Genomic DNA, 24,912 nt, shown 5'->3' with positions numbered 1-24,912 from the left:
CTAAGTGGCCTTCTAGAGTAGGCAGAACTGTTTTCATTCTCTTGGTTACTATCCCTCATTAAAGCTTAACCAAGTCCAAGGGACAAAACAGCAATTCCAGAGATAATGGTTGAAAACAGATGGGCAGACTCCTCCCCCAATAGATGCGTTTGGAAACACCGAGTGTCCTGGTCTCTCCATTCTCACAAACCTGGACTCTCGACTTAAATAACCTCCCTGTCTCACCTACAGCAGTAATTATCTCAAAGCAGGGGCAAATGCCCGCCCCAAATGGCAAACGTTCCTCCTCAACCAAAGCCTTCAAATTTCCGCTGCCTCTGGAGGGGGTCTCCAACCTTCAGAAAAATGGCCAGGTGCCCCCAGGCCTTCGATTCTGAAGTTAGCCTTTTTCCGCAAATATCACCAACACAGGCTTTTCACATCTTTTTGCGGGAGAATGTTTCCTCAGAGGACTGGTTTTACTCCCTCAAGAGTAACCAAGCCGTTTCACTTTTCGAGCCTCCCGACTCTGCGTCCCTCCGCCTCAGCCTTCCTCCTGCTGTCAACACGGCCGTTTCTCCGGGAGATGGCACGACCCGCGTGGCCGGGCGGTTAGGTGGCCAACGGTTTTCTAGCGCGAGGGGGGAGCGCGGGAGGAGAGGCGGGAACGAGTCGGACCCGAGGGAGCCGACGCAGGGCGGGGCCAGCGCCGGGAAGGATCGCGAAGGAGCTGGGAGGCCCCGCCCTTTCCGTAGATATCTCTAGAAAACCGCGCAGGAGCCCGAAAACAAAGAGTGCGCACGCGCGGCGGCAGGGCCCGGGCATTTTGCTGCGTCACCAGCCGCCGCCCGGCCTCACCACCCCTCGCTCGCACGCACGCACGTTCATTCTCCGTCCTCGCGCCCCTTTTCCTACACTTTCCTCTTCTCCCCGACCGGAGGAGCCGCTCTCTCCGCGCAGTGCATTCTGGGGACCCAGGTCGAGCCCGCCGTCGCCTGAGGGTAGCCAGAAGAGGCCGCGACCGGGAAGAAAACGCCGAGTCGCCACAGGAGAAGAGTCGACTGCCCAGCAGCTGCCGCCGGAGAGGCCCGCCCACCCGTTCGCCCGTCCCCCTGCCCCGTTCACGATGTGAGTGCGACACCCGGCCGAGGGAAGGTCGTCCCGGAGGGAGGCCGAGGCCGCGCAGGGGGCTGCTGGGAAGCTGCCCTCACCCCTCCCCCGCTTTCGGCCCCCTCGGCTTTCTCCCTTCGGTGGCGGCAGTCGCTCTTTCTTGTGGTGGGAGGTCCAGTATCCTTGTTCCGGTTACCGTTGGCGGGTGGAGGACATTTTTCCTCCAGATGTCCTCTTTCCCCACCTCTGAACCGTCTCTCGGCTTCCCCGCGCCGCAAATCCCACTTTTCCTCCTTCGCCAGTCCGGGTTACTCTTAACTCCGTAACTTAGCCTTAGGCCTTTCTCTCCTGGGAGTTTTTTGCCATGCGGGCGCCCTGGAGGCGCGGACCCTCTTAGACAGCCACTTGGCTTTTTTTTGGGTGGTCTGATTCTGCCGCTCCGTGATGTTGGGACCAGGCCCTGGGACTAGTGCACCTGTGGTGAGTGCTCCCAGAAGGCTGGCTGGCGGTGCTCCTCGTAGAGCACCACGCGGCCTTCCGCCGTGAGCGACAGGTACTGCTAGGCAACTGCAGGGAGGTCATACCGTCACCACAACTTCTTTCTCTCCGGGATCGTGGTTTCTTGGGAATGGGTCTTTCCAGGCCTCCTCCTAACTTGAGTCTTTCGATGGGAGTGAAGGTTGCCAAAACTCAACCTTGTCCCAGGCCGCGAGGAGTTAGTATTGAGCAGGTAGTTCGCACGTGTCGAGTGGAAAGATACTTGGGGACGTTTTCTGTGTTCTACATTAAACTTGAGGTGAGGTTTCATTATCCTTTTTTAATTAACGGTGAAATAGGTACATAACCGCCTTCTTGTTGTCTTTGAGAGCTTAAATTTGTTTACGTTGATGTGACAGTTTTTTTTGGTTTTTGTTTTTTAACAATTTAGTTGACTGTGGTAAAGAAAAAAACCATAGTGGTTTTTTTTTTTAAGATTTTATTTATTTATTTGACAGACAGCGAGAGAGGGAACACAAGCAGGGGGAGTGGGAGAGGGAGAAGCAGCCGCCCCCCTCCCCCCCCCCCCCCCGCTGAGCAGGAGCCGGATGTGGGCCTCGATCCCAGGACCCTGGGACCATGCATGACCCGAGGCGAAGGCAGACACTTAACGACTGAGCCACCCAGGCGCCCGCCATAGTGATTTTTAAACGAATAGGAATCTTTGGCACTCCCACTTCCAGGCCTTACATTCTTCTCAGGAAAATTTCTGTCCTTCTAGATGTGAGAATTGTCGGTTTTATAGTGTTTTTTGGTATTAACTCCTCCCTAAAAGTTTGGTAGAGAGAGTAATTGAAGAGTAACAGTTTAATTCCTGTGAAAAGTAACACACTCTCAAAGGTTTACTTAATGATGATACAGTTGGTGAGTATATTGGACTAGACATCTCAGTGTATAAGTAACGGATACACTACAGCTGGTTGATGATGGAGAGCAAGCCTCAAGAACACAGTAGTAGTATTGGGCGCCTGGGTGGCTCAGTCGTTAAGCGTCTGCCTTTGGCTCAGGTCATGATCCCAAGGCCCTGGGATTGAGCCCCACATCGGGTTCCTTGCTCAGCGGCAAGCCTGCTTCTCCCTCTCTCACTCCCCCTGCTTGTGTTCCCTCTCTCGCTGTGTCTCTCTGTGTCAAATAAATAAAATCTTAAAAAAAAAACCAACTCAGTAGTATTGTATAAAAGGGATATATTAGAATTTTGGAAGGATCCCACCCCCATGGTATCTAACAAAAATACTTTAAAGTAGCTTTCACTTTTCCCTTTGAAATCTGTTCCAAATAATGTAGCAGGTTTGTCAGTTTTAAAATGCCTTTTATACTTTGAAACTCCATGAGCAGAAAATAAATTCTCTGAGAAGCTACCCACTGTTAATAGACAAATGTAGCCAAAAAAAAAATCTTTTCACTAAGAAATACCAACCTTAAAATGACTTGAAATATACTTTTGGGAGGTCACATGAAATAAAGAGATGAGACATTAGGTAAATATATCAAAAACTCAGATGAAAAGCGTAATAATATTCCAAAAAGCAGTCCTCAGTTACAAGAATGCGACATTCAGTGTGTTTTGAAGAGACCAAGTAAATCTCTTTAAAATAAATGAACTAATGACTTGAATAAGTTTACAAGATGAACATTATGAATCAGTTGAGTTGAAAAAAACTTTTAGTGGGTCATCCAGTTCTGGAAGAATCTGGCAGATAAGGGTTCATTTTGTGGGATGTTTGCTATTAACATTTTATTTTATTTATTTTATTATTATTTTTTTAATTTATATGTTAAAGTAATCTCTGTCCCCAGTATGGGGCTCAAACTCATAAGCCTGAGATCAAGAGTTGCATGCTCTTCTGATTGAGCCTGTTATAAAACTTATTTTAAGGTGGAGAGAGACATTCATGCTTGGATATTTTAAGGGTTTTACAGTCTCTTTTTTTCTCACTTGAATACTCTTTAGTAGTGGTCTCTAGATACATTTCTTTGAATCAGGTTTTTAAAGTTTTGTCTAATAGTTTACATAAAATCTCAATCTCTCACCCCCTTTGGAGAAGGCTGGGATTTTAGGACCTCTTCTTCTAACGTGGGGGTGGGGGGGTGCCAGTTTGCTTTTTTTTTTAAATTAGCTATTGTAGTTGGTTCTAATTCTAATTTAGACTCTATGACAATAGATACGAAGTAAAAGGTTTTTTAAAGGAAAAGTTTTCTTTTCTGTTTGTACTTTTGTTTGTAAGTTTTTGTTGGATTTTTGTTTTTAGTAATCTCTGCACCCAATGTGGGGCTTGAACTCGTGACCTGGAGATCAAGAGTCCCATGCTCTTCTGACTGAGCCAGCCAGGAGCCCCTGTTTTATTTAGTTTTGATCTCTCTGAAGTCATTCTTTGGGTTGTTTTCTACTTGAGTTAATAAATTCTCCAGAAACGTATTCTGTGTCTAGCATTGGTTAAAATCTTGAATATTTTGCCATCACTCCGTTTTGTAGAATTGAGTCCCCAAAATAAAATCATTGGTCTTTGGTCTCCAAAACAAATTGTAATAGTGAGCATATGGTATATGGTTAATTTCTGTAAGTTAAGAGTAACTGATGGCTTTTGTTCAGTGTTGATTTCCTAACCAATGTAACCTGGCAACTGGATTTTCTTCTTTTTCTCTGTGCTTAGTTAGGCTTTAACTAGAAAGCAGTTGAAACTGGAAGTGACAAATCAGTTTAGTGCTGGGAAGTATAAACTGTTAATTAAGATACTCATGTTTAATTGTATTTTCTGTTTCAGAATCTCAGAGCTGTATCATTTTGGGGTCTTGAGTGGTAGTGATTGTCACTTTTCAGAAAAAATACGCTCGAAATACGGGCTGTTTAGAATCAGTCTAGTTCTTAAATGCTTAAGATATCTGAGTTCCTAAATTGGAAGTTACTGAACCTAGTGTATTTTGCTATAGAAATACAATGTGTGTTGTAGTAAACTTTTGCCATCTGTGTAGATTGGCAGTGATAGATTTTAAATTGAGGCTGACTTCTCTGCCTCCCTAGGTTACCTTTAACTTTTAGTTTTTCAGGAAGAGGCCAATTATTTTAAACATTACCTTAAGCAGTAGTATGCCCTCTCCTGTATTGGATTCCAAAGCCATAATGTGCTGTTGTGCGTTTTCTGTACAGTAGTTGATCTTCACAGGTTGTCATGCTGTATCGCTAAAAAGTGTCAGGGCCTTTCCAACTCAGCATTTTAATTATCTTTGTGTGCTGGAAGGATCCAAGTTACAAGGAGGTGTTCTGAAAATTTTTTGTATGTATTTAAGTTCCAGGATCTAGTTCTTCAAATACTAATTTGGACAGTGCTAATTAGTATAAGGAACTGCCCTAGATAGGATTAGAACTCAGGATTTCTGACAAGAAGGCTTTTTTCCACTTTACAAAAAGGGAGAATAATTTTCCAGGGGATCCTTTTATTTCCAAAGAAAGAAATATGTCTCTGTAGTTCTGTTTTATTATCTAAACGGTTTCTGTTAAAACCTGTGCCACTTCTTGACATACGGTAACGGAGCCCAGACCCTCTGAAATTTGTAATGGAGGCAATGAGACGTTGACCTTGTTTGAGTCTTATTTGTATGAAGAAAGATTACTGTATCTACTTTGGAGATGTTAAAAAGGATATGTGCCAAAGAAGGGAATGTAGGAAGGTTGGAGTTGCTTGGAAGAAAGGCACTAAGTTTTGGAATAAATACTATCTTTTAAGAACAGCTTTCACTTTTATGTTTTATTTTTATTTTTTTTAAAGATTTTATTTATTTATTTGACAGAGAGAGCACAAGCAGGCAGAGAGGCAGGCAGAGGGAGAGGGAGAAGCAGGCTTTCCACTGAACAGGGAGCCCGACGCGGGGCTCGATCTCAGGACTCTGGGATCACGACCTGAGCCAAAGGCAGCTGCCTAACCGACTGAGCCACCCAGGTGCACCTCACTTTTATGTTTTAGAGTAGGGATTACCAAATAAAGGAACTCACACAGAGGTTCACAAATGTTCTTGGTTTGCCCCTTTTTGTCTTAGTAGGTTGTTTTTTGGGGTTTTTTTGTGGTGTTGGCCAAAAGGAGTAACCTAGCAGTTCTGTTTATTACGGAGTTCAGTCCAAAAACTTAATTTGTCCAAACAGCCTTGTAATCTTTGAAAAGTTAATACATAAAAGTTGAAAGAAAAATGTCATTTCTTTTATAACCACAGTTACTAATGGAATATATATGCCCTTTGGGCACTGTAACTTCTTATACCTTGAATTTAAATTGGATACTTCTATCTCAATTTCTGTTCCCCACCGATTTTTTTATGGGTTCACCCCCTTTTTAAATCACAACCACCACCAAAAATCTATCTTTGCAAAAATTAAAGTTAATGGAGAGGGATGTGGTATAGTCTACTTTGAAATTGAATCACCTGCTGTCTTTTTTTTTTTTTTAAGATTTATTTATTTGAGAAAGAGCACAGGCAGAGGGAGAAGCAGGCTCTGCACAGAGCAAGGAGCCCGATGGAGGGCTCGAACCCAGGACCCTGGGATCATGACCTGACCTGAAGGCAGACGACTGAGCCACCCAGGCACTGCCTGGCCTTTTTTTTTTTTTTTTTTTTTTTTTTTTTTGGAAGATTTTACTTATTTACTTGAGAGAGAGCATAAGAAAGCACAAGCAGGAGGGAGGGGGAGAGGGAGAAGCAGACTCCCTGCTGAGCAGGGAGCCCGATGCTGCAGGACTCCATCCCAGGACCCTGGGATCGTGACCTGAGCCAAAGGCAGATGCTTAACCAACTGAGCCACCCAGGCACCCACCAACTGGTGTCTTGACTGAGGTTGAGTATCATTAAACTTTTCTCAAATTTAAAATATCTTGGAGTAACCCCGTAAGTTTCTTGTGGTGCCCTGATGCACCTTGGCACATAATTTGGAAGCCACTGGACTAGCATGTGTATTCAGCATGTGTATTCACCTTTCCAGAAAGTTTTACATGGTAGCACAACTAACCTACAGATGATCTGAAAGTACAAGAAGCGTATCTTGGGATTTGAGGAAAGAATATGTGTGTAAGAGAGTGGTATTAGACATTTGTAGACAGGGCTTTTGATGAAGGAAAAACTGCTCAGCCTATGAATCTGGAACAACTATTTCCCTTTTTATACCAGAATTTCATGTTTCCATATCATTTCTCACTTAAAACAAACTAAAAAAGATTTACCTGTGTCTTGATTCTGTTTTGCAAATGATAAGACTATTTGACAAACTTAGTTATAAAAAATCAGTAATTCTGAATTTTATAACCTCTTACTGCTGACTTTTTCTTGGTTTTAATGAGTTTTCTCATTTTCTTGGTTTAATGAATTTTATACTCTGAGATGTGTAAAAGATTAGTGCATCTAGTCTTAAAGAAGCTTCCTACTAAATAGAAATGTTTATTCCTAAACCTAGAATATATTTACTTCATTATTAAGCTTTAGTAAAAAAGCTAGTCTTGTAATTTCTGTTGCTTTATCTTAGAATTCAAAGTGATCCTTTAATTCAGACAAATAATCACTCTCTATTAAGAATAAACTTACAAGGGAAATGGTCATTAATTAAGTACAGTTGACCCTTCAGTAACACTGGTTTGAACTGTGTGGGTCCATTTAGGCAGATTTTTTCCCAGTAAATACAATACAGTACTGTAAAGGTATTTTTTTTTTTTTAAAGATTTTATTTATTTGAGAGAGAGCACAAGTGGGAGGGGAAGGGCAGAGGGATTGGGATAAGCAGACTCCCCACTGAACAGGGAGCTCAATGCAGGGCTTGATCTCAGGACCTTGGGATCGTGACCTGAGCGGAAGGCAGAGGACCAACTGAGCCACCCCGGTGCCCCCCCCCCCACTTTTTTAAGTAGGCTCCGTGTCCAGCATGGGGCCCAACATGGGGCTTGAACTCAGAACCCTGAGATCAAGACCTGAGTTAAGATCAAGAGGCTGATGCGTAACCTACCGAGCCACCCTAGCACCCCTGTAAATGTATTTTTTTCTTATGACTTTAACATTTTTTTCTTTAGTTTTATTTTAAGAATACAATGTGTTATATACATATATATATAAAACAAAGTATGTGTTAGTCTATTTACATTATCAGTGAGGCTCTGGTCAACAGTAGGCTGTTAAAGTTTTAGGGGAGTCGTAAGTTATGCTTGGATATTCAACTTTTTAGGGTGTTGGTTCCCCTAACTCACATGTTGTTCAAAACTCAGCTGTGCTGATAACCAGAGAATGTTATCTTTTTTTTTTTTGAGAATGTTATGATGTATAACCTATTTACACATTAAGAAAGATAAACTGTAGTTAGTAATGGATCTGATCCCTTTACCCCCATATTTCTTAGAAGACTTTTGGACCAAATTTCATCTAACTTGAATGTAAGCTTTGTTTTGTTGACTGCTGTATCCCCAGAACAATTCCTAGCCCCATGTTTAATAAATAACTTGTTTATTGAATAACATTCAAACTCTCAGTGTATTTTAGCTGCTAGGCTTGGCTACATGAGATGCTTGATAGTAAGGGTTGGGCCGAAGGGGGGGGTTTACGATTAGTCCTGTATTCTGCTATATCACATTTCAGTCAAATTCAATTATATCTCCTGTCGAAAGTAAGATCAGTGGTCAGTAGTTGAAAGATAAAGTTGATGAAAGCCATCTGTAAATTAAATATCTGATTTTATGTCTTGTTAATTGAGGTTTTCCTCTCTGAGGGGAAATCTGGAAAAGAAGTACCGCCAAATCCATATATACCTTCAAAGTACATTTGACTTTATTGTGAGTTCTTTATTTTGGGAATACTAACTGATCTGTCCTTCTAAGAAGTGGGGGTTGCCTGGCTGGCTCATTCGGAAAAGAGTGTGACTCTTGATCTCAGGTTCCGGGAGTTTGAGCCCCATGTTCAGTGTAGAGATTACTTAAAAAAAATAATAAAACTTTTAAAGAAGTTAGCTTTTCAGTCAAAATTAATATTCATTTTCACTTTTTTCCTGTTTGATTAATTTCTAAATGAGGCCATCAGTTAAAGATAAAACAGATTTTAAATTTTTGCTTATTTTATCATAAAGATTATTGTTAATGAGCATATCTGAGTATCACATTTTTCAGTCCCTTAAATACTTTACAGAAGTAGGGCATTTTTTTAAAAAATGGTCATTATTGCTATTTTCTCCAGTACATTTGTCTGTGCTATAAAGAGCCTTTTTTTTTTTTTTTTTTAAGTAGGTTCCACACTTAGTGTGGAGCCCAACGCAGGGCTTGATCTCATGACCCGGAGATCAGGAGTCAGATGCTTAACAGAGCCACCCAGGTGCCCCAAGAGCCTCTATTTTGTGACCAAATGATAGTATCCTAATTATTTCCCAATGATTTAGAGTAAGGAGTCCAATACTAATGATGTCACCTTTGTATATGATAGAAACTTTTTTTTTTTAAGATTTTATTTATATGTCAGAAAGAGAGCACAAGCAGGGGGAGCAGGAGAGGGAGAAGCAGGCTCCCCGTGAGCAGGGAGCCCGACGTGAGACTCGATCCCAGGACGCTGGGATCATGACGTGAGCCAAAGGGAGACACTTTGACTAAGCCACCCAGGTGCCCCTCTGATAGAGACTTTAAAATTTTTTTAAATTTTTTTAAATATTTTATTTGTCAGCACGCGTGTGCACACAAGCAGGGGGATCGGCAGGCGGAGTGAGAAGCAGGCTGTCTGCTGAGCAAGGAATCAATGTGGGACTCGATCCCAGGATCCTAGGATCATAACCTGAGCAGAAGGCAGACGCTTAACCGACTGAGCCACCCATGCATCCTAGATAGAAACTTTTTTTTTTAAGATTTTATTTATTTGACAGAGACACAGCGAGAGAGGGAACACAAGCAGAGGGAGTGGGAGAGGGAGAAGCAGGCTTCCCGCTGAGCAGGGAGCCCGATGTGGGGCTTGATCCCAGGACCCTGGGATCATGACCTGAGCCAAAGGCAGACGCTCAATGACTGAGCCACCCAGGTGCCCCAGATGGAAACTTTTTTTAAAAAGATTTTATTTGAGAGAGATCGATCAAGAGAGCACGGGGGCGGGGGGCGGGAGGGCAGAGAGAGAAACAGACTCCCTGCTGAGCAGGGAGCCCAACACAGGGCTCTATCCCAGGACCCTGAGATCGTGACCCGAGCCGAAGGCAGACGCTTAACTGAGCCACCCAGGTGCCCCAATAGAAACTTTTTAATAAGGAAATCAGCTCATTGGACCAGTGATGTGACAGCAAGATACTAAAGATTTCTTAGGGAAATACACCAAAATGATGTGGAATTTTATGTGATCCTATAGGATTAGCGTGTGTGTGTGTGTGTGTGTGTGTGTGTGTGTGTGTGTGTGTGTGTTTACATCTCCCATGAGATTGCTCTAAATCATCTATTTCAGGGAGCCAAATTTAAATTATTGTGGTATTAACTGTAGGCCTCTCACTTCAGTAGTAAAAGTTTTTTGTTTCACCAAGTTCTGATGTACAGACTCAAGGCGTTTCATATTTGCTATTTGTGATGGTCTGGAGTACCTGCTCATAAAAATTTCTGGACATTGGAAATTCTGAGAGAGAAAAAATAAAGATGGAGTGTTGACCATAGTGTTGGTTGTAGAGACAAGTCATATGATATAGAATTCTATGTGGAACTCTTTCCCCCTTCAAGATTTCCAAAGTGCTAAAGGAATGATCGCTGCCATTAGTGTGTGTGTGTGTGTGTGTGTGTGTGTGTGTGTGTAACTACCCAGTAACAGAATAAACCAAATGCCTTTCCATTGTCTCCAGGGACATCTGTGACCTAGCTCTAACATGGTTTTCAACCTTCAGCTTTATGAACTTACCCCAAGTTATGTATGTCTGTTTTTCCAGTTCACAAAAGGCTCGAAGTGGTTTTTGTTTTGTTTTGTTTTTAAAGATTTTATTTATTTGACAGAGCACAAGCCAGGAGAGTGTCAGGCAGAGGGAGAGGGAGAAGTAGGTTCTCCACTGAGCAGGGAGCCCAATGCGGGACTCGATCCCAGGATCCTGGGATCATGACCCGAGCCGAAGGCAGACGCTTAACGACTGAGCCACCCAGGTGCCCCCGAGGTGTTTTAATTGTCTTTTATAATTCAGTATGCCTTGCACATAGTAAACTATCAAAAGAATTGTAGTATTTGAGAAATGTTCCTTAGCAAATTTTTTCCATTTAGCTTTGCTGGTGGTCTAGTCTGTTTGGACTGCTCTAACAAAATATCACAGACTGGGTAGTTTATAAACAAAAATTTATTGCTTTACCATTCTGGAGACTGGAAGTCCCAGGATAAAGGCACCAGGAGGGTCATCTTGTGCTGGAACCCACTTCCTGCTTCATAGCTTCTTGCTGTGTCCTCACAGCAGGGAAAAGGGGGGTGGCGGTCTCTCTGGGGCCTCTTTTGTAAGGCATTGATCTCATTCATGAGGGCTCTATTCTCGTGACCTAAGCACCTTCCAAATGTCTTCCCTTCTATTATTACCACACTGGGCGTTAGGATTTCAACATACACATTTCAGGGGGATGCATTCAAACCATTGCACTGGTGGATCCTCTCTTCTTTTTTCTTTTCTTTTTTTTTAAGCTTTTATTTATTTGACAGAGCACAAGCAGGGGGAGCAGCAGGGAGAGGGAGAAGCAGGCTCCCTGCTGGGTGCGGGGCTTGATTTCAGGACCCTGGGATCATGACCTGAGCCAGAGGCAAACGCTTAACCAGCTGAGCCACCCCAGGCGTCCCCTGTACATTCATGTTTTTAAAGTAAAGGGTGTTTGTAGTTTTCTACAAATTTGAATTAAAAATCACCAGATTCTAGCATATTAAAAATGATATTGGGGAAAAAATAATGGTTTCCACTCTTTTTAAGACAAACTAAGAAGTTTTACTCAAAACTATGTAGAATTTTAGGTTCTGCAAAGTTTAGTTGTTTGAACCAACCAGGCCTTAATGTTGAGCTTGGAAGCTCTTGTCAGAAGAGCACAGAATGGGGGCGCCTGGGTGGCTCAGTGGTTAAGTGTCTGCCTTTGGCTCAGGTCAGGATCCCAGGGTCCTGGGATCGAGTCCTGCATCCGGCCCCCTGCTCTGTGGGAAGCCTGCTTCTCCCTCTCCCACTCCCCCTGCTTGTGTTCCCTCTCTCGCTGTGTCTCTCTCTGTCAAATAAATAAAATCTTTAAAAAAAAAAAAACACGGAATGTCCCACTGTGGGGGCTTTCGATTTTGTTTTAGGTAATGGATTATTGACATAGCATATGCAGAGGTAAAAGAAAAGTTTTCATTTACTGCTATAGGTATTTACTATTAATGTGAACTGACTGACTTGCACCGTGGTTATGAATTTTGCCAATGTTATTGTAAGGCTAGAGATAAATCCAATATAAGGAGCTAGAATTAAAGCTAAACCAGCTCCTCTTTTGGTTAATAGAAAAAAGAAATGTTGTGATAAGTCAAGTGGGATTTCACAAGCAGTTGAGTTCCATGAGTGAATATATGAGTTTATTACTGGTTTAGGGTTAAGTATAGGGTCACGTCTTGTATTTTTGATGGTTTAGATCAGGATTACCTAATAAACATTAAGATTTGCAAGCCATAGATATTTCTGTCCTACATGCTTGTTTTTAGAACTCTTTAAAAATATAAAAACCAGGGGCATCTGGGTGGCTCAGTCATTAAGAGTCTGCCTTCGACTCAGGTCATGATCCCAGGGTCCTGGGATCGAGCCCTGCATCAGCAGGCTCCTTGCTCCGTGGGAAGCCTGATTCTCCCTCTCCCACTCCCCTTGCTTGTGTTCCCTCTCTCACTGTCTCTCTCTCTGTCAAAAAATAAATAAAATCTTTAAAAAAAAAAAAAAGGAAAATATAAAAACCATTTTTGGCTCCTAAACCAGCCCTTGGTTTGGATCATTTAATTTTGTTATTTGGAAAATGATTCTATCTGCTCGCTAGAGCTGCCATAACAAAGTACCAGAGATGGGGTGACTTAAACAGCAGAAATTTATTTCCTCACAATTCTGGAGGGTGTTAGTCTGAGATCAAGGCGTCAGCGGGGTTGGTTTCTTCTGAGGCCTTTCTCCTTGGCTTGTAGATGGCTCTCTCCTGTGTCTTCACAGGGCCTTCCCTGTGTCCTAATCTTTTGTAAGGCCACCAGTCATGTTGAGTTATGGCCCATCCTAAGACTTCATTTTAAAGATCCTCTCTCCAAATGCATTCTCATTTTGAAGTCTGGACGTTTAGGATTTCAGCGTATGAATTTGTGGGGGATACAGTTCAGCTCATAACAATGATCTAAACTCTAAACTTAATGTGAATTTGAGGAAAGAAAAAAGATTCTCTGGTTCCAGTGGTCTCAGTATGAACAAACTGAAGAGCTAATATGCTAGTTGGTTTTTTATATAGCTATTGTAATAAGCATGTCACCATTAGTGTGCTTCTTCTCTATTACTATAGGCTCTTAATATGCAACTTTTACAAGGTAAATACAATCTTCAGATTATGTTAAGTTTGGCTACAAAAGCATTTACCCTAGTTTTTTGAAATACTGTTTGTAAAATGTATTGGGACTAGAATCTTTTCATTAGCTAAGTATAACACAGTTTCAAAATTAGACTGGGTTACACCGAAGGAAGAAAGTATTCCCTGCCAGAATCATTTAATAACACTTTTTAAAAAGTACAGTGAACATAATTCCCCATCTACCTGTCATCTAGAGTGCTTAGCAGGCTTTTGCCACATTGCTTTATTTACCCCCTTTTTCCTTTCCTGAAGTCTTGTATTTTTATTTATTTAAAAGAGTTCACCTATTTGAGAGAAGGAGAGAGAGCACGCATACTAGAAGGGGAAAGGATAGAGGGAGAAACGGACTCCCTGCTGAGTGCAGAGCCTGATGCGGGGCTCAATCACAGGACCCCAAGATTCATGACTTGAGCTGAAGTCAGACACTCAACTGACTGAGCTACCCAGGTGCCCCTGCTGAAGCCATTTATTTATTTACTTATTTATTTCAAAATATTTTTTAAATTTATTTAAGAGAGAGCACGGGGTTGGTGGTTGGGGGGGGTGGGGTGGGTAGAGGGATAAGGAGAAGGAGACTCCCTGCTGAGCAGGGAGCCTGAGGCAGGGCTCTATCCTAGGATCTGGAGATCATGACCTGAGCTGAAGGCAGAGGCTTAACCAACTGAGCTACAAAGGCACCCCCTCCCACCCCTGAAATCTTTTATTTATTTATTTATTTTAAATATTTTGTTTATTTGACAGCACAAGCAGGGGGAGCAGCAGAGGGAGAAGCAGGCTCACCACCAAGCAGGGAGCCGGGTTCTGGGTTCAGTCCTAGGGCCTTGGGATCGTGACCTGAGCTGAAGGCAGACACTTAACCTACTGAGCCACCCAGGCATTCATCCCCTGAAGTCTTTTTTTTTTTTTTTTTTTTTTAAGATATTTATTTATTTATTTGACAGAGACAGCGAGAGAGGGAACACAAGCAAGGGGAGTGGGAGAGGGAGAAGCAGGCTTCCCGCAGAGCAGGGAGCCCGATGTGGGGCTTGATCCCAGGACCCTGGGATCATGACCTGAGCTGAAGGCAGACTCTAACAACTGAGCCACCCAGGCGCCCCCCCCTCCCAAAGTCTTTTAAAGCAAACCCCATATACTTATTCATCTCGAATGGACATTTCTTTTTCATAAAAACAATTCTTTTCATGCCTAACAAAATTAACAATGATTTTCATATTCTCTATTACTCTCTCCGTATTCAGATCTTCACAGTTTCAGTAATCTCTTTTTATGTTTAGGTTGGAATGGAGATATAGCCTAGGTTCACCAATTGTACATGTTTGATAACTCTTAGATTTTTTTATTTTCTTTTTTTATTTGAGAGAGAGAGTGGGCGGGGGTGAGGGTTGGAGACAGAGAGAGAGAGAGAGTCTTAGGCTCCTCACTGAGTGCAGAGCCCAACTCGTGGCTGGATCTCATGACCCTGAGATGACCACCTGAGCTGAAGCCAAGAGTTGGATGCCTAACTGACTGTGCTACCCAGGCACCTCTCTTAAGGTTTCTTTTAATCTAGAGCAGTCCCTCCTCTTCTTTATAGCCTTGATTTAACAGTATTCTGGATTTCTCACTTCCTTGTGGTATCATTTGAGTGGTTTCTTTTTCTCATATTTTTTGTAGACTGGCATTAAGTTTACTCCAGAGTATATCATGTTGCATGAAATTGAGAGGTTTATGTTTAGTTGTACTTTTCTAAGATGGATTATAAGTTCTTTATCAGTTGGTCGTCTAATAATTTTTAATGGTTACATCCATTGTTGATCACTGCCAAATCAGTTTAAGGGTTGCAAAATGGTGACACACTCCCCCTCTTTCCCCATTTTATTCCACTCCAAAGCTGAAATTCTGTAAAGGAGTTTCCTTCATGAACGGGTCCTATTCAGTTACCATGAATAAAAGGAAAGAAGGAAAAAATGCCTAATTCTTTATCTTTAACTGCTAATTTGTAGAGAATTGGAGCTGTTGTAGCATCTTCTGGTGGTCTAGAATTGTCATTGGCCAACGTGGGGAGACCCTTATTGTTGCCTCTGGTTTTGACTGACCTCGTGGTTTTTAATAGCTTCATTTGCACAAGATGTCCCAACCTCATCTGTATTTCCCACCTCAGGACTGAGGTCAGCCATTTCTTTGTAGGAAACCCGGTTCCTTTAGTTGGAAATAGTATTTTGGCACTGTGGTATTCTTTGTTCAGATAGTTATTATGAGCACTTTTTAAACATAGGACTATATGGTCATTTCAATTTGAAAATCTATAAGCCTAAAACTATTTAAAGTTTTAATTATTAAGTTACCAAATATTTTCAGTTACAGACCAACATGTTACCACATTGAGAACACCATTTTGGTAAGAAAATGAGCTAAAAATAATATATGATCTATTGTGACCTATTCATAAAATTCCTAACTTGTTTGTTAGCCATATTAACAGCAGAAGTTTGGTTAGATTTTTCTTCAGAGGCATGTAAAAATCTGTTGTGTTTTTTTTAATCTGTTGATAGATGCCTAAAGAAACAGCTTTTACCCTTGCTTATATGCTGGTATTTAGACTTTGAAAACTGCAATCCGTAATTGTTTACCTACTTTAGATCTGATACCAATATCCCAAAGTGGAATATAACTAGTCAAGTTTAACAGTTGTATAAAAATGCTGATGAGCAGTTGGCTGCAACTTTTTATTTATAGGAGGGACTTTAAACTGCTACTCTTTAGGGTCGGGAATTTCAGAGCTTGGAAACAAAACAATTCCTTTCATTTGAGTTTATGAGTAGTGCTGGAACATAACGATAATTAACTTTTTAATTTTTATTTTTTTTAAACTATTTTTTTAAAGATTTTATTTATTTATTTGAGAGAGAGAGAGCGAGAGAGCGAGCATGAGAGGGGGGAGGGTCAGAGGGAGAAGCAGACTCCCTGCTGAGCAGGGAGCCCGATGCAGGACTCGATCCCGGGACTCCAGGATCATGACCTGAGCCGAAGGCAGTCGCTTAACCAACTGAGCCACCCAGGCGCCCTAACTTTTTAATTTTTAGGTTTACAGAACAGTTCAAAGAATACAAAAATTCCTGTATAGCCAATAATTTTAATTTTTACATTATCAGAGCAGAACATGCTTATTTTTAGAAAATAAATGAACCCATTGAGAATAATGTGGTTCTGCTTCCTTTCCGTCATTGTCTTTCTGGTTCATTCTGTAGAGGCAAATCCTGTTGGAGTGTGTATGTATGTGAATTCTAGGAATTTTTATGCATATGAGGATATTTGTCTAATTTAAGAATTTTCTTTTCTTAAAGATTATATTTTTAAGTAATCTCTACACCCAACGTGGACTCAAACCTACAACTCTAAGATCAAGAGGTGCATGCTCTACCGACTGAGCCAGCCAGGCACCCCATAAAGAACAGTTTTAAAGAAACAGGACACCTGGGTGGCTCAGTTGGTTAAGCGTCCCAACTCTTGATCTGAGCTCAGGTCTTGATCTCAAAAAAAAAAAAAAAAGAGAAAACAATCTTTATCAGCTATATTTGACTGCATTTGCTTTTAGCAGTTTTTAACCATATTCTAAAACAAAGTTTTAATGAGTGGGTAGAGCTCTAGGTGGCTGACACCATGAAGAAGACAGGTATATTGCAGGAGACAGGAGCAGAAGAATAATAAGGAAAAAGCAAATAGTCCAGCTCTTTCTAGTATAGTGTCTGTTAGATACATGTGTAGATGGAGTAGAAGATAAGGCTGTAACAAAGCTTAATTCTTTAATGTCATTATTTAGAATCATAAAAGTTTGTTAGGAAAATTGGTCAGAAAAATGGTTGCTTGATAATAGTCAGAAATAAGCTACAGATGAGAACTTTTTAAAAAACACTGTCAGTTCTACCATCATCTCCCTTACCTTCCCCCTAGTTCCTAGCGTTGTAAGTAGAAACGTTTAATATTAATACTGCATTTCTTTTTTTTAAGATTTTATTTTTATTCTTATTTATTTGTCAGAAAGAGAGAGCAGTGAGCACAAGCGGGGGCCAGCGGCAGGCAGAGGGAGAAGCAGGCTCCCCACTGAGCAAGGAGCCCAGTGCGGGACTCGATCCCAGGACCCTGGGACCATGACCTGAGGCAAAGGCAGACGCTTAACCAACTGAGCCACCCAGGCGTCCCTAATACTGCATTTCAATTGACAGTGGATTAATTCTGTATGATTTCTTAATTCTGTGAAGTTGACATTTAGGAGCAAGGCTCTAAGGGAGTGGCACATAAATTTTGACAGGGCTTCCTAATGGTTAACCCTGTTGAGCATTGTTTCATTTTTGAATTCTTTCCTGTTGTGAATTCCATGTTTTAACTTGGAATGCAGCTGTTAAGAGTAAAAGATGTATTAGAAATTATAATAAACTGCCTCAAGGGGCGCCTGGGTGGCTCAGTCAGTCAAGTGTCTGACTCTTAATCTCAGCTCAGGTCTTGATTTTAAGGGTTGTGAGTTCAAGCTCTGCATTGGGCTCCACATGGAGTCCATTTAAATAACAGTAATAATAAACTGCCTCAAAATAATCAGTGTTTGAGTGGAGTACTTCTATGCCATACTTTGGAGGTTATGTAAATACTCAGTTAATGAAGTCCAGCTTAACTTTGTCTAATTTTATCTCTTTGTAGGCAGCCTGCTTCTGCAAAGTGGTACGATCGAAGGGACTACGTCTTCATTGAATTTTGTGTCGAAGACAGTAAAGATGTTAATGTAAATTTTGAAAAATCCAAACTTACATTCAGGTAAATTACCATTTTACATCGTTGGGTAAAAAGCTTGTATTAGACAACTGACTAACTTTGGCTTGCTTGTTTTGTGTTTTCACTGAAGTTACTACTAATCTTTATCTCTTTGAAGAGGCTCATATTTTTTATTTTTTTTTACACAGTTGTCTTGGAGGAAGTGATAATTTTAAACATTTAAATGAAATTGATCTTTTTCACTGTATTGATCCAAATGTAAGTAGTCTTGATGCTTTAATTCCAATTTAAATCTGAGGAAATGGACATATATACTTTTTAGCAGTAAGCAGTAATTGTTTTTCTTAACAGTTCAGAGGCTAACTAGGCATATTTATATTTTTGTGATATTTCCCTCTTAGAACTACTTCTCTGTATACTCTTTGTTCTTGCAATCACTGTTTGCACTTAGGGCAGTATTCTTGAGGCTTGTCTTAATCTAACTATAGAATCTTTATGATTGTATCATATTTAGTTAATTTTTTTAAGGTTTTATTTTATTCACCTTGTGCAGGGAGGGAAAAGTTTTTTGCAATTTTGATAGCTAATGAAATTTTTAGTACTCTAGGGGATGTTTCTTTGAGTTTAGAGAAAATGTAGGGAAAAGAAATTAGAGCTGGGGCGCCTGGGTGGCTCAGTCATTAAGCGTCTGCCTTCAGCTCAGGTCATGATCCCAGGGACCCGGGATCGAGCCCCGCATCGGGCTCCCTGCTGAGCGGGGAGGCTGCTTCTCCCTCTCCCACTCCCCCTGCTTGTGTTCCCTCTCTCGCTGTGTCTATCAAATAAATAAATAAATCTAAAAAAAAAAAAAGAAATTAGAGTTGAAGAATGACAAGCTACTTTCTATTCTATAGCAATTATTAGAGAGATAAATGGTGTGATAGTGCTTTTGTTTTTGTTTTTAGGATTCCAAGCATAAAAGAACGGACAGATCAATTTTATGTTGTTTACGAAAAGGCGAATCTGGCCAGTCATGGCCAAGGTTAACAAAAGAAAGGGCAAAGGTATGTTTCTTTTCTTTTTTGGGAGGGAAAGTTTAACATTTTTATTTTAAATAATAAAAGACACATTTGTTTGGCATGAGGATTTAATGTTTCTGTTTCATAGTTGTGTTATTAAAATCTTGTGTTCTATGTGTTTTCCTTCTTTGGGTTTTACTAGTTTTAACTTAAAACCAGAACAAAGTCAGTCACTAGTTGATGCAGAATCTTTTGCTGAATTCAAGAGGCAGATTTTTCTTAGAAGGCTTTATAAGTTTCTTATGTATCATATGAGAGCATATTTTGGTGCTACAAAAAAAGTCAGTTGCATCTGAGAATAGTTCCTACCAATGAATGAATTTTGTTTTTATTATCATCATCATCGTCATTTATTAATTACTTTTTAGGTAGGCTCCACGTCTAGTGTGGAGTCCAGTGAGGGGCTTGAGCTCACAACTGTGAGGTCAAGACCTGAACCAAAATCAAGAGTCAGAGGCTTAACTGACTGAGCCACTCAGGTGCCCCTGTTTTTGTGTTTGTGGGTTTTTGTTCTGTTTTGTTTTTCTTTAAACTAGGATTGTTGAACAACTGTGAAAGAAGCTTTGTGAGACTGTCTTTTGACTATTACTACTGCATTTGACTTCATTCTGATTTTTCTAGTCTGTTTTTTTACATGTTAATTCCATGCCGTACTAGTATGAACCCACAGTTCCAAAAAGATAGTTTTAAGGTACATACCTGTAAGTTTAAGTTAACCTAATCATGGGGTGTTGTTTGTATTATCTATAGCTTAATTGGCTTAGTGTGGACTTCAATAATTGGAAAGACTGGGAAGATGATTCAGATGAAGACATGTCTAATTTTGATCGTTTCTCTGAGGTAAGTTCTTGTTAAATGCATTTCGCCACCTCTCAGTACATTTCTATGTGAATTTAATTTGGTTTTAAAGCACCTAGTGGTATTTAAGACCTGAATTACTTTACTTTAAAGGTCATTCTGAGCAAAACAAAGTAAGATCTTAACAGTGGTCATTAAATCCTGAAGTTTAACATTCTTGTATAATTTAAAAAATTAGTGGTAAGTTCTAAAGTTGATGCATACAGACAAAAAATAAACCGTATTATCAATGCAATATAGTTTGGGGGGGTGTTGGTTTGTTTGTTTTATAGCTAGTTCTTACTCTTACATTGAAACTGATTTTTTTTTAGGAGCATGGATAAGTTTGCATTTTAGAGCCATGTAGTATGAATATAAACGTTTAAACACAAATATGGTAGTGAGATGTGCATAATGAGTGGTGTGTAAGGATTTTTTAGTTTGCAAAATCAAGGAAAGGATTTTTTTTTTCCCCAAGGAAAGGATTTAAGTAAGCCTATTTTTCCAAGATGTTATCCAAATTCACATTGCCATGGCCAAAGGGAAAAATCATTGATCTCCCTTGAGGTAGAATAAACCTTATGAAATAAATGTACAGCAGTAAAGCTAATTAGAAAAAGAATATTACGTTCTGGGGTGCCTGGGTGGCTCAGTCGTTAAGCGTCTGCCTTCGGCTCAGGTCAGGATCCCAGGGTCCTGGGATCGGGCCCCACTTCGGGCTCCCTGCTCCACGGGAAGCCTGCTTCTCCCTCTCCCACTCCCCCTGCTTGTGTTCCCTCTCTCTCTGTGTCTCTCTGTCAAATAAATAAATAAAATCTTTAAAAAATATATATGTATATAACGTTCTAACTTGAAGATGAAATCCATTTCATGGCAATTTGAAGTTTTAATTGACTAGATTTTGTTTATATTTCTTCTTTGAAAACTTAAGAGCTAAAAAGTAGTAAATAGTTACGTATGCAACTGCTTAGTCAACATCTCACATGGTTCTGGCACCTTGATTTCAAATTACAGGGAAAGGGACGATATGAAAATTCTCTTCAGCTATGCTATTCCTATTCCTTACCTGTAGTAAATGGTGCCACCATTTTACCTAGCTGTGCATGACACAGCTTAACACTGTTCTCTTTTACTGTCTGTATCCAGTATAGCATTAACAGCTATCTTTTATTGTTTTTTTGTTTTACTTCCTTAATAGTTCTTGAATGTATTCAGTTCGTTCTGTCTCTTTTGCCATTGTATCCTCAACAGCTAGCATTATGCTTAGCACATTTTGAGCATTTTTCCTGCTCAAAGAAACTTAACCAGTGTTCAACAGTGCTGTAGGGAATCTCTTTACTAGTTACTCATATTATTCAACATTAGGTTGCCCAGAACTTTTATACTGAGCAATTTTATAGTTAGGTATCTTTTAAAGGCCTCTTCTAACTCTAAAGTGCAGGTAAGCATAGATTTTGGAAGTTTTAAATTTTTGTTTATAAAGTTATATATGGTTATGTGAATATTTTAAATTTTAAAAAATTTACAGAAAAGTTGTAGCTTGGGGATGTAAGTCCCTCCCCATCTATTAATAAATTAGTTTGGTTATTTGCACCTTTTTAAGTAATTAACTGCTTGGTTTATGATCAGAAACTAAAGATAGGAAATTAGTACTTCATGTAAGTATATTGTTGTTAGTCCCAATGTATTGTGAGTATACAAGAGTATTTACATATACAAAAGTATTATAATAACAACATATTATAATACAAAGGTATTATTCTCCATAGTAGGTACCTTTTTATTTCAAGAATTATGTATATTTTCTGTTTTTAACATGTTATTGCTCTTTAGTCTTTGATTTAGCATTCAGGCCTTTTATACAATCTAATCTTCCTGAAGGTCTTTATTTTAAATCATTTATTGGTTCTTCACAATATTTAAAACTATGAGAATACCATAATACACATGCCACTTAGCTTAAGATACAAAGCTTTACAACTACAAATGAATTCCATTCTTTTCTTTAGGCACCAGAGGTAAGCACTATTCAGGATTTCGGTGTTTTAATTTCTACATCCTACATAAATATCTTGCTGGATAAGTTTTAATAACTTCACTTTTCTTCAGTGAGAACGTAGTCTTCCTACAAGTTGTCAGGATTTTATGTAATTACCTATATAATCTACCTTTTCCAGAAAGGAAGGTACTTAACATTTGTTTTGCTTTTTTTATTGGTAGAAATCTGTGGACTTAAGGTTTATTCTGGAGCTTGCAACCTGATAACTAGGGCTTAATTTAACATCATTTTTAAAACTAATTTTTACACTTCAAATAGATGATGAACAACATGGGTGGTGATGAGGATGTAGATTTACCAGAAGTAGATGGAGCAGATGATGTAAGTCTCTAAATTCTTTTCTCTGTTTACTTAAATAGTAAGAAACAATGTATTTATAGGTTGTTTTATATAGATTCAGGATTGCTTTTTTTGCCACTTCTTGTTGGTTTTTTTTTTTTTCTTTAAGAAATACAGGGAAAAGCAATTTTTGAAATGTGCTCATTTTTGAAGGCTAGGTATCTACTAGGGACAGGTGTCCCATGGACCATTCTTAAAGGGACCAGATTTCAAGAGAATCACTGCATAGAGACATCATATGCCTTACTCAATTAAGAGTTAGTTTAGGGATTATTTTGACTAAGTTAAACGGGTTTTGCAGCAGGATTGGTCAGAAACCATAGAGTAAATAGATGGATGTTATGAATCTGTAAAAAGGGTAAACTAGATAACTTTCTCAACCTTCCACCCGCTGGCATCCGGCTAACATCTTCAAGAAAGTTGTTCAGTACAGTTGGAAAAATACTTAGTTCAACAGCTAGGATTGGAATTCATTGTCTTCTGTCAGTCCAGTGGTTTTCACCGTGAGCCGTTTTCCTCTTCCATTGAATGCCAAGAGAAGAGAAACCATTTTATACTAAGTTTCAATCTGGTTGATAGGAAGGGATTTAAAGGATGAGCACCAATCAAAAGGCACACACCTTACAGGGAGGTAGATCCTCAGCTGTATGTTTGTTCATCTTAAGTAAACTTGTTCTTAAGTCCAGTGATTAAAATTCATAAGCTTGATATAACCACATATCTTTGCTACTTTAATAAAAGTACAGTGCTTCAGGTTTTTAAGGCAAACTGTTCAGTTAGCAGAGTAATGTTTGATCAACTTGGTAACTTTAAAATTCTTCCTTCTGCAGGATTCACAAGACAGTGATGATGAAAGTAAGTATCTTTGTAAAAAGGATGTTTACACAGTGATATTTCACATCAAAGACCACAAACTCTCAAAATAGAGATGTTAACTTATTTACAATTCTTGGAAGAAAAATTATTTCTTCACAGCCTCTAATAAGATAGCCAAAGCAGAAATTTGAGTGATTCAGAATTTACATTAAAAAAGACAGACAAGGGGCGCCTGGGTGGCTCAGTTGGTTAAGCGACTGCCTTCGGCTCAGGTCATGATCCTGGAGTCCCTGGATCGAGTCCCACATCGGGCTCCCTGCCCAGCAGGGAGTCTGCTTCGCCCTCTGACCCTCCCCCCTCTTACGTGCTCTCTCTCTCAAATAAATAAAATCTTTAAAAAAAAAAAAAAAGACAATTCCCTAGGAAGCTATTTTACTGTTGACTTTTTTTTAAATAAAACTTTGAAGTTGATAGATTGTTCTCTTGTACTTCATACTAATCTTTTTTAAATCTTTCAGAAATGCCAGATCTGGAGTAAAGAATGTTGTCCACCGGATCTTGAGAAAGAAAAGTAACTTCTCTGCAAGATTTCATAATTGAGAGAATTCCTGAGTTGATAGCTCTAAAGGCAGATGCTGTATTTGCCTCCTTTAACCCATTTTTCAACCTGTTTGTTTTTTTAAAGGCTTCACTAAGGGTTGATATGTACCATTGTATGGGGCAATTTTAAGTCAGCTAAGGCAATAACCTTATGCATGAACTTTTCCCAGACTTCCATGATGCTGTTGAGGTCCTAGGCAATTGATACAGCAGTTGTGATAAATAAAAACATTTCACCTCAGTCTCCTTTACTTCATAACATAGATACTGACATGATAGGAAGCTCTTGGCTTAGAAGAAAGATAACTAAATTTTAGATTTTAGAAAATGGACTCAAAAGTGGCTGATGAAACAGATTGGTTGATACCTTAAACTTGGTAACTTGTTCCTCTGGTATATCCTCCAGGATTATTCCACTAAAGTTTTTATTTTTCAAAAAATTACTTCACATTATTGTAAGTGATCACTTGTCAGTGTTCGAGATGTATCTTAGCTAACTCTAGTGAATGCCCTAACTTAGGTGGTTTTTGAAGCCTGTACATTTGGTATTGTTTGACCCTTAAACTTTTACATCTCTTAGCATGGAGGACGAAGAAAGGCTGTACACTGTTGCTTGAGAGTCTGTACATTTAGACCAAATTGTATTTGCACTGTCAGTATGGCAAATGAGTGGAAAAAAAAATGTTAATACACTATTGGATTTTTTATTTCTTTCTTTGATTCAGCTTGTCCCAGGCTGAAAACCTCAATTTATGTTCATGACAGTGGGGATTTTTTTTTTTTTTTAATGTCTACATTCTTTCTAATAAACTGTTGGAAGACTTTTTTGGCTGTCCTTTTAAGTGTCTGGTTTACTGTAATTTCATGTATTGCCATTTACTGGAATGGAGTTTTTATTTTACTTGAGGAAGAATTTGGGAATATTCCTCTGGGATAAAAAGGCTTGCTGTACTGTCAGGAAACCTTTTAAAAGTGGATCTGTAATAGCAAATTGTAGATGCACTTTGCAACCATTGGAAAAGAGTGTTGTGATTTGATTGAAATAAAACTAAATGTGTTGTCCTCCTGTAAATCTTTGAGCTTCTGCATTTTGGCAGTTTTGATTCCCTTTAACTTCTGTGTATTTGTCATAACATAGAAATGCTTCCTGTTTCAGTATTTCTTTATGTCCGACATTAAGGACCTGTGTTACAGGCAGTATTAAGTGCTGGGGATATAAAGACAATCCTTCAGGTACTTGCTGTGCGCAGGGAGTCAGGCTAGGCACCGGGGATGAACATTGGACAAA

At 39.7% G+C, this 24,912-nt stretch overlaps 1 protein-coding gene across 1 annotated transcript; it reads left to right on the top strand.

Annotated features, from left to right (window-relative positions):
* Nucleotides 1-345: 345 nt before the first annotated feature.
* Nucleotides 346-24,696, top strand: PTGES3 (prostaglandin E synthase 3). The gene is made up of 9 exons (XM_088025725.1): nt 346-595; nt 735-1,107; nt 17,844-17,957; nt 18,104-18,173; nt 18,860-18,958; nt 19,724-19,813; nt 22,128-22,190; nt 23,039-23,063; nt 23,543-24,696. Exons 1-9 carry the CDS (start codon nt 346-348, stop codon nt 23,560-23,562), a joined length of 1,104 nt encoding a protein of 367 aa, XP_087881851.1. The 3' UTR covers nt 23,563-24,696.
* The last annotated feature ends 216 nt before the right edge of the window (nt 24,697-24,912 follow it).

The sequence above is a fragment of the Eumetopias jubatus genome, unplaced genomic scaffold (assembly GCF_037043125.1).
Source record: "Eumetopias jubatus isolate StellerSeaLion01/CBP00866 unplaced genomic scaffold, mEumJub1_p1.0 scaffold_8, whole genome shotgun sequence".
In the NCBI taxonomy this organism is placed as follows: Eukaryota; Metazoa; Chordata; class Mammalia; order Carnivora; family Otariidae; genus Eumetopias; species Eumetopias jubatus.
Note: the sequence above shows the minus strand (reverse complement) of the source record. Positions and strands in the feature narration are given on the sequence as shown.

Bases quoted from the DNA above. Each gene is read 5' to 3' on its own strand.
- PTGES3 (XM_088025725.1), top strand. From the start codon at position 346: ATGGCCAGGTGCCCCCAGGCCTTCGATTCTGAAGTTAGCCTTTTTCCG. The intron at 1,108-17,843 runs GTGAGTGCGACA...ATCTCTTTGTAG, and splicing joins CCCCCTGCCCCGTTCACGAT to GCAGCCTGCTTCTGCAAAGT. The intron at 17,958-18,103 runs GTAAATTACCAT...TTTTTTACACAG, and splicing joins AAATCCAAACTTACATTCAG to TTGTCTTGGAGGAAGTGATA.